Source organism: Salmo salar, chromosome 19 (assembly GCF_965601325.2).
Source record: "Salmo salar chromosome 19, fSalSal1, whole genome shotgun sequence".
In the NCBI taxonomy this organism is placed as follows: domain Eukaryota; kingdom Metazoa; phylum Chordata; class Actinopteri; order Salmoniformes; family Salmonidae; genus Salmo; species Salmo salar.
This window is the reverse complement of record NC_138309.1, coordinates 86,498,735-86,507,676: the sequence shown is the minus strand read 5'-3', so window position 1 is coordinate 86,507,676 and position 8,942 is coordinate 86,498,735. Positions and strand designations below refer to the sequence as shown.

General features: G+C 44.8%; 1 protein-coding gene across 1 annotated transcript; it reads left to right on the top strand.

The window, feature by feature from the left end:
- Window positions 1-3,113: 3,113 nt before the first annotated feature.
- msc (musculin (activated B-cell factor-1)) lies at window positions 3,114-8,542 on the top strand. Its single transcript, XM_014159885.3, has 2 exons — window positions 3,114-4,267; window positions 6,454-8,542. Exons 1-2 carry the CDS (start codon window positions 3,824-3,826, stop codon window positions 6,529-6,531), a joined length of 522 nt encoding a protein of 173 aa, XP_014015360.1. The 5' UTR covers window positions 3,114-3,823; the 3' UTR covers window positions 6,532-8,542.
- Window positions 8,543-8,942: the final 400 nt, after the last annotated feature.

The following is an 8,942-nucleotide window of genomic DNA, read 5'->3' as shown; positions in this document are numbered from 1 at the left end:
CTCCCTCCATCTCTCCCTCTATCTCTCCCTCCATCTCTCCCTCCCTCCATCTCTCCATCTATCCCTCCCTCCCTCCATCTATCCCTCCCTCCCTCCCTCCCTCTATCCCTCCCTCCATGTCTCCATCTCTCCCTCCCTCCCTCCCTCCCTCCCTCCCTCCCTCCCTCCCTCCCTCCCTCCCTCCCTCCCTCCCTCCCTCCCTCCCTCCCTCCATCTCTCCCTCCCTCCATCTCTCCCTCCATCCATCTCTCCCTCCCTCCATCTCTCCATCTCTCCCTCCCTCCATCTCTCCCTCCCTCCCTCCATCTCTCCCTCCATCTCTCCCTCCATCTCTCCATCTCTCCCTCCCTCCATCTCTCCCTCCCTCCCTCCATCTCTCCCTCCCTCCCTCCATCTCTCCCTCCTTGCCTCCATCTCTCCCTCCATCTCTCCCTCCATCTCTCCCTCCCTCCATCTCTCCCTCCCTCCCTGCCTTCATCTCTCCCTCATCTCTCCCTCCATCTCTCCCTCCCTCCATCTCTCCTTCCCTCCATCTCTCCCTGCATACCTCCCTCCCTCCATCTCTCCCTCCATCTCTCCCTCCCTCCATCTCTCCCTGCATACCTCCCTCCCTCCCTCCATCTCTCCCTCCCTCCATCTCTCCCTCCATCTCTCCATCTCTCCCTCCCTCCATCTCTCCCTCCCTGCCTCCATCTCTCCCTCTATCTCTCCCTCCATCTCTCCCTCCATCTCTCCCTCCCTCCATCTCTCCCTCTCTCCCTCCCTCCATCTCTCCCTCCCTGCCTCCATCTCTCCCTCCCTCCATCTCTCTCCCTCCATCTCTCTCTCTCTCCCTCCCTCCCTCCATATCTCCCTCCCTCCCTCCATCTGTCCCTCCCTCCATCTATCCCTCCCTCCCTCCATCTCTCCCTCCCTCCATCTCTCCCTCCCTCCATCTCTCCCTCCCTGCCTCCATCTCTCCATCTATCCCTCCCTCTCTCCCTCCCTCCCTCCATCTCTCCCTCCCTCCCTCCCTCCATCTCTCCCTCCCTCCCTCCATCTCTTCCTCCCTGCCTCCATCTCTCCCTCCCTGCCTCCATCTCTCCCTCCATCTCTCCCTCCATCTCTCCATCTATCCCTCCCTCCATCTCTCCCTCCCTCCATCGCTCCCTCCCTCCATCTCTCCCTCCATCTCTCCCTCCATCTCTCCCTCCCTCCATCTCTCCCTCCCTCCATCTCTCCCTCTCTCCCTCCCTCCATCTCTCCCTCCCTGCCTCCATCTCTCTCCCTCCATCTCTCTCTCCCTCCCTCCCTCCCTCCCTCCCTCCCTCCCTCCCTCCCTCCCTCCCTCCCTCCATCTGTCCCTCCCTCCATCTATCCCTCCCTCCCTCCATCTCTCCCTCCCTCCATCTCTCCCTCCCTGCCTCCATCTCTCCATCTATCCCTCCCTCTCTCCCTCCCTCCCTCCATCTCTCTCTCCCTCCATCTCTCCCTCCCTCCCTCCATCTCTTCCTCCCTGCCTCCATCTCTCCCTCCATCTCTCCCTCCATCTCTCCATCTATCCCTCCCTCCATCTCTCCCTCCCTCCATCGCTCCATCGCTCCCTCCATCTCTCCCTCCATATCTCCCTCCCTCCATCTCTCCCTCCCTCCATCTCTCCCTCCCTCCATCTCTCCATCCCTCCCGTTCTCTTTCTAGTGAACTTGGCATGGCCATCCACCAGAATGGAGCATGGATCTCAGCTGTGCCGTTAGATAATCGCTGGCCCAAAGTTACTGTTGTAATAAAAATCACAATTTCACCCCAATTACCGGGGAATGACTAGGCCTACTCATAGCTATCAGATGTACTGGGAATATTCCTCAGAACAAGGAGGAGGTGTATTCTGACTGCTTCTGCTGCAATAGGTTATCGCCACTAAACTTGGGAGAGAATTTTGTATTACATTTTTATTTATTTAAAACAATTTTACTATACTGATCTAAGTCCAGATGTGATCCTAGATCTGTGGTTAGGGGCAACTTCAGCTTCAACCTGAAAGGTGAGGTTGAGGAAGGGTAGCACTGCTTAAGAAGGAAAGGAAACAAGGACAGGAAGCAAAATGGCAGCCGTAGGATCCTGGTCAAAAGTAGTGCGCTATATAGGTAATAGGGTGCCGTAGGATCCTGGTCAAAAGTAGTGTGCTATATAGGTAATAGGGTGCCACTTGGGACACAGTCAATGCTGCATCACCATCCCCTGAGAAAGTGGAGGGTCCCCATCCCCCCTAACCTCCACCCCCCTGCCACGCCCCTGTCATGCCAGCGATCCAGATGTCATGGGAAACGCTGACAGCTGTGGCCGAAGCATACGGGGCCGTGTGTGAAAGGACACTACAATCTGCAGAAACTCGATCCCTCTGTGAAACGCACACAGGATTAGTCACTTTTTGATAAGATCTTCGGACATTTCTATTACCAAAAGATGTGCGAGAGAGAGACTTGTCACAGTGGATTGTGATGTATTCTTGTCATCTAGCTAGCCTGACGATTGTTTGGAGAGGATGACAGAACTGTTTCTGTCAATGAAGTAGGCAGCGGTAAAATGAAATGAGTGTTTACAAGACAGTGAGATAGCTGATTTACATGGGTATGTCGCCTTGTCAAAAGTACTGCACTATATAGGGGACAGGGTGTCTTTTGGGACACAAAAATGGCACAGTAGGTTTTCGCTTTAACCCTGTCCGGCTAGATATTTTTTGGTGTTGTAATTTAGCAGACACTCTTATCCAGAGCGACTTACAGTAGTGAATGCATACATTATTTTTCTGTGCTGGCCCCCCCGTGGGAATCGAACCCACAACCCTGGCGTTGCAAACACCATGCTCTACCAACTGAGCTACAAGGAAGGCTGATAAATCAACCTCTAACATAACATTACAGTGCAGTAGGTTACAGTGTGCCCTTAGCCCAGCGCACGTTTTGGTTTGTTCGTCCTAGCACACTACACAGCTGATTCAAATAATCAACTAATCATCAAGCCTTGATCATTTCAAACAGCTGTGTACTATTAGGGCAAAAATTAAAAAAAACGTGAACCCTTGGGTGTCCAGAGGAACGAGTTTAGGAAACGCTGCCTTATATTGTCTGAGAAATTGATGGAATTAGGAAGTATTTAGGCCTATTGTTTGGAAACCATTTCAGAACATCTGGGAAATTCTACCATAAAATCATTTCCAGATCATTTCCCAGTCGTATATTGTTTATCGATGACTAACAAATAGCGAAGAAATAACTAGTCATCCCCCATTGCCAAAGTACAGTAATGCTAGACGAGAGGTCACTCTGGTTTGGAGAGAGAGCGAGAGAGAAAGTGAGAGGGGGTGGGGAAAAGTTCCTGAAAACACAGTTGCCCTGCTAATTCTAGGACACTTAAATTAGCCGGGTGAGAGAGGGGGCAGGTTTCAGTTTTACAGAGACTTGACTTGCTGTAGAGAAGGTAAGAGACTACACACTTAGTTCTGAACTAAACTTTAGATAAACTTTAAGTCTACTGGTAAACTGGCATGGAACAATGGCTATGTTCCTAAACTAGGAATGACATACTGAAATCTGAGTGTGAGATGGATCAACTATAGGGAATTTAAAAATATTTTTGAATTTTTTTTTATTTTGGTTGAAGAAGCATCCTTCACACTCCTGGAGCAGAAGAAGTGGAATATCTATTCCCCAAACCCACCTATATACAGACATAGCATCAAAGTAAGAGTGTCTATTGTTGAGGTAGTTCAATCAGGTATATCTCACCTGTAACTCTCCAGTGAACTGCTCTGTCCTGCTACAGGGCACAGGTGAACCAGACAGACATGTCCACCGGCTCAGTAAGCGATGGAGAGGACATCATTGAGACACGTCACAAACGGACAGATGCTCCGTTCGAAAGCAGTAAAACCAAACGGAACATTGCACAGAACCACTACACATCCACCGAGTACTCAGATGACGAGTTCGGTAATGACGGAGGTTACGAAGTCAAGACCAAGCGAACACGCGTCACCGCTGCTGGAGGAAAACCAGTTGTGAAAGCGCGGCAGATACAAAGGAACGCTGCAAACGCCAGAGAGAGGGCGAGGATGAGGGTGCTGAGCAAAGCGTTTTCCAGACTGAAAACAAGCCTGCCGTGGGTACCAGCCGATACCAAACTGTCCAAACTGGACACGCTGAGACTAGCGTCTAGCTATATATCACACCTCCGACAGGTACTACAAGAAGACCGCTACGAGAGCAGCTTTGTACACCCTGTCAACCTGGTAGGAAGCATTATTTTATTCAAACTTGACTCTGTAAACTCGACCCTGTAAACTTGACCCTGTAAACTCGACCCTGTAAACTCGACCCTGTAAACTCGACCCTGTAAACTCGACCCTGTAAACTCGACTCTGTAAACTCGACCCAGTAAACTTGAGTATGAAAAGACACACATTTACATTTTTACATTTACATTTTGGTAATTTAGCAGACGCTCTTATCCAGACTACTTCCATTGCATGTAGAAAAAAATGTGCAATGTAAAGTGCTGCATCCATTGCGTTTTTGATATTCCTGTGAAACGGTGTGGTGAGAGTCAGACCATTTAAGAGCCTACGGTGTAACTGAATACAGGGCCTTCAGAAAGTATTCACACCCCTTGACTTTTTTTCCCATATTTTGTTGTGTTTCAGACTGAATTTAAAATGGATTAGAATGAGATTTTGTGTCACTTGCCCACACACACACACACAACACCCCATAATGAAAATGTGGAATTATATTTTCAGAAATGTTTATAATTTAATTAAAAATGAAAAGCTGAAATGTCTTGAGTCAATAAGTATTCAACCCTCTTTGTTATGGCCTAAATAAGTTCAGGAGTAACAATGTGCTTAACAAGTCACATAATAAGTTGCATGGACTGTGGTGCAATAATAGTGTTTAACATTATTTATGAATGACTACCTCATCTCTGTACCCCACACATACAATTATCTGTAGTCCCTCAATTGAGTTGTGCATTTTCAAGCACAGATTCAACCACAAAGAGCAGGGAGGTTTTTCAATGCCTCGCAAAAAAAGGGCACTGATTGTTAGATAGTTACAAAAAATGTAAAATAAACATCCGCTGAATATCCCTTTGAGCATGGTGAAGTTATTAATTAGGCTTTGGGATGGAGTATCAACCCAGTCACTACAATGATACAGGTGTCCTTCCTAACTCAGTTGCCGGAGAGGAAGGAAACCACTCTGGGATTTCAGCATGAGGCCAGTGGTGACTTTAGAACAGTTACAGAGTTTAATGGCTGTGATAGGAGAAAATTAAAGATGAATCAACACCATTTTAGTTTCTCCACAATACTAACCTAAATGACAGAGTGAAAAGAAGGGAGCTTGTAGAGAATACAAATATTTCAAAACATCCATCCTGTTTACAATAAGGCACTAACGTAATACTGCAAAATAAAATTGGCATAGAAATTAACTTCATGTCCTAAACAGAAAGTGTTATGTTTGGGGCGAATCTAACACAACACATCACTGAATACCACTCATTAAGCATGGTGGTGGCTGCATCATGTTATGGGTATGCTTGTCAACGGCAAGGACTAGGGAGTTTTTTAGGATAACAAGAAGCGGAATAGAGCTCAGCACAGGAAAACTTAGTTCAGTCTGGTTTCCAACGGACACTGGGAGACAATAACCTAAAACACATGACCAAATCTACACTGGAGTTGCTTTCCAAGACAACATTGGATGTTCCTGAGTGGCTGAGTTAGAGTTTTGACTTAAATCGGCTTGAAAATCTATGGCCAGACTTGAAAATGGCTGTCTAACAATGATCAACAAATAACTTGACAGAGCATGAAGATTTTTTTAAGAATAATGTGCTAATATTGCACAATCCAGGTGTGGAAAGCTCTTAGAGTCTTACCCAGAAAGACTCACAGCTCTTAGAGACTTACCCAGAAAGACTCACAGCTCTTAGAGACTTACCCAGAAAGACTCACAGCTCTTAGAGACTTACCCAGAAAGACTCACAGCTCTTAGAGTCTTACCCAGAAAGACTCACAGCTGTAATCACTGCCAAAGGTGATTCTAACATGTATTGACTCAGGGGGTGTCAATACTTATGTAAATTAAATACTTCTGTGTTTCATTTTGAATAAATTTGCTAACATTTCTAAAAACATGTTTTTACTTCATCATTATAGGGTATTGTCTGTAGACGAGTGAGAAAAATATATATTTAATCAATTTCGAATTCAAGGCTGTAGCACAACAAAATGTTGAATAAATCAAGAGGTGCGAATACATTCTGAGGGCACTGTATTTAGGCTAAGATACCATAAAAACAGGCCTATATTGTAAATAACATATGATCCCTATTCCTGCTACCTTTTTTTGCTATATGTATTCATACGTCTTGTATTTTCATTAAATCTATCTCTCTATCTGTCCACAGACTTGGCCATTTGTGGTAGGTAGATCAGAGGACAACAAGGACATTTCCGCAGACAGACAGTGTGGAGCGACATCATAGGACAGGAGGGATCTCTCTCTGCTGGGGCTGTCTTCTTCTACCATGGCTGCTGGCACCCTATTCCCTTGATAGTGCACTAAATGAACTGCACTATATAGGGAATAGGGTGGATGCCATTTGGGACTAATTCCAAGTATTTTTTTGTTGTTGTCCTATGTCTAATACTATTAGAATATTTCGTTATTCCATATCGGCGATTTCTTTATGGATCATTTTATTGTCGTAAACTTGACAGGTGGAATTTATGTTTCCTTTATATCCAATCAGTGATGAGATGAGAAAACAGGACAGAGGAAAAACAAGATACTTTAACAGCACCGATGTCATAGACTGGCACACTACACTGAGTGGTACAAAACATTAAGAACACCTTCCTAATATTGTGTTGACCCCCTCTACAAGGTGTTGAAAGCGTTTCCACAGGGATGCTGGCCCATGTTGACTCCAATGCTTCCCCACAGTTGTGTCAAGTTGGCTGGACGTCCTTTTGGGTGGGTGGAACGTTCTGGATACATGAGCGTGAAAAACTCAGCAGCGTTGCATTTCTTGACACACTCAAACCCGGTGTACCTATTACCATACCACACATTCAAATAACTTTAATATTTAGTCTTGCCCATTGGCACACATACAAAATCCATGTCTCAATTGTCTCAAGGCTTAAAAATCCATCTTTAACCCGTCTCCTCCCCTTCATCTACACTGATTTGAAGTGGATTTAACAAGTGACATCAATAAGGGATCATAGCTTTCAGCTGGATTCACCTGGTCAGTCTATGTCATGGAAATAGCAGGTGTTCTTAATGTTTTGTCCACTCAGTATATATATATAGTCTATTACTTATAATAATAGAATATGTTTCCTCCTTTAGCTTGTGGGAAGCTGTGACGTCCTGTGCTGACAACTCTATAACATCACATCAGACCTTTCCCCCCGAAAGTATACAAAGTGTATCTTTGTTTGATTGTTTTATGAATTTTTGAATTTGGTGAAGAAGGAGTCTCTAATTAATTTACGGGGCAGGTGATTTGAAAGTGTTGTTCATTTTGAGTCTGTCCTCTCTTGCTAACCATGTAATTGAAAGGCTACCATCACCAATTCGGTAATTCGGTTAAGGTTGTGCTTTGTTTGTTTGGTATTCAGCTAAAGTCTCTTTTCAAATGTTCGTTAGCGTTCCATCTTTCTCTGACCTTCGACCTCACTCCACCAATAGTTGATGTTTGTGTTCTTATCGTTCACCTACAGCTGTCAAAATGTTTCCCTTTGGAGACAGATTACTTGTGTTCATTTCAATCTTGTGTTTTTTTTTTTTTTTGGGGGGGGGGCGCAGTTTTGTTAAGTGGTCACCACTCTCCGGGCTGAGATTGTTGCCCATAAATGCTGTTTGTATGACCGTTCGTTTGATAGGGCTACGGGCATCAGAATTTGCCTTCCTTTTTTTTTCAGCGGGCGGCAGAAGAGGAAGTATTTTTTTAGATCTGCTCTGGTTATTTCTGGAATTTCTGTATACATGAAGGATGTTTTTGCTAAATTCAAGGGTCAGTTTTACTGTGGGTGTTTTGTATCATGATGTGTATTTTGACTATAACAGTGGGTCCCATATTTCACTTAGATTCAGGCAGATTGGTTGGATTATGCAGCCAAATATATTTGGAGCCAGATTTTAAATTAATTGTCTATTGTTTTCTTTATTGAGTAGTATGTTCTGTTGAGACAACGTCTAACGCCGACAGATTATGTCGTATCCCCTGTTCTGTTCGAGTTGTAGATAGCCTTCCCTGTAGCTCACTTGGTAGAGCATGGTGTTTGCAACGCCAGGGTTGTGGGTTCGATGTTCGATTCCCACGGGGGGCCAGCAAAAAAAAATGTATGGAAATGTATGCATTCACTACTGTAAGTTGCTCTGGATAAGAGCGTCTACTAAAATGTAAATGTAAAATTGCCCAAACTGTGTTGCAAATTCATCAATATGGATATTAAAACATGTCGGTCTCCGATTGGTGACCCCTTGCCCTGTGTGAAAAAAAATCATTTTTTTTTTAACAATTATATTACAACATGTTTTCTCATTGTACATTGATTTAATAACTTACTCGGGTTCTTTCTCAAATTCCACTTTTTGGGCGAGTTTGAGGAAGAATCCTTTATGCCAGATGGAATCTAAAGCTTTGTGGAAGTCTATAAAGCAGGCCAATATTTGCCCCTTGGTGGATTGATAAACATGTATTTTGGTAAGGGTGTGGAGGGTGGCTAGTGTTATTTGTTTCGGTAAGAAGCCAATTTGACATGCGCTTAAAACCCTGTTTTCATTGACATCCACTTTTGAATATGGGCCTTTATTCCATATATCTGGAAAGTGTTCTACATTCAACACCTCTCTCTCCTCTCCAGAGTAGGCTATTCCCTTTGA

Bases quoted from the DNA above. Each gene is read 5' to 3' on its own strand.
- msc (XM_014159885.3), top strand. From the start codon at position 3,824: ATGTCCACCGGCTCAGTAAGCGATGGAGAGGACATCATTGAGACACGT. The intron at 4,268-6,453 runs GTAGGAAGCATT...ATCTGTCCACAG, and splicing joins TTGTACACCCTGTCAACCTG to ACTTGGCCATTTGTGGTAGG.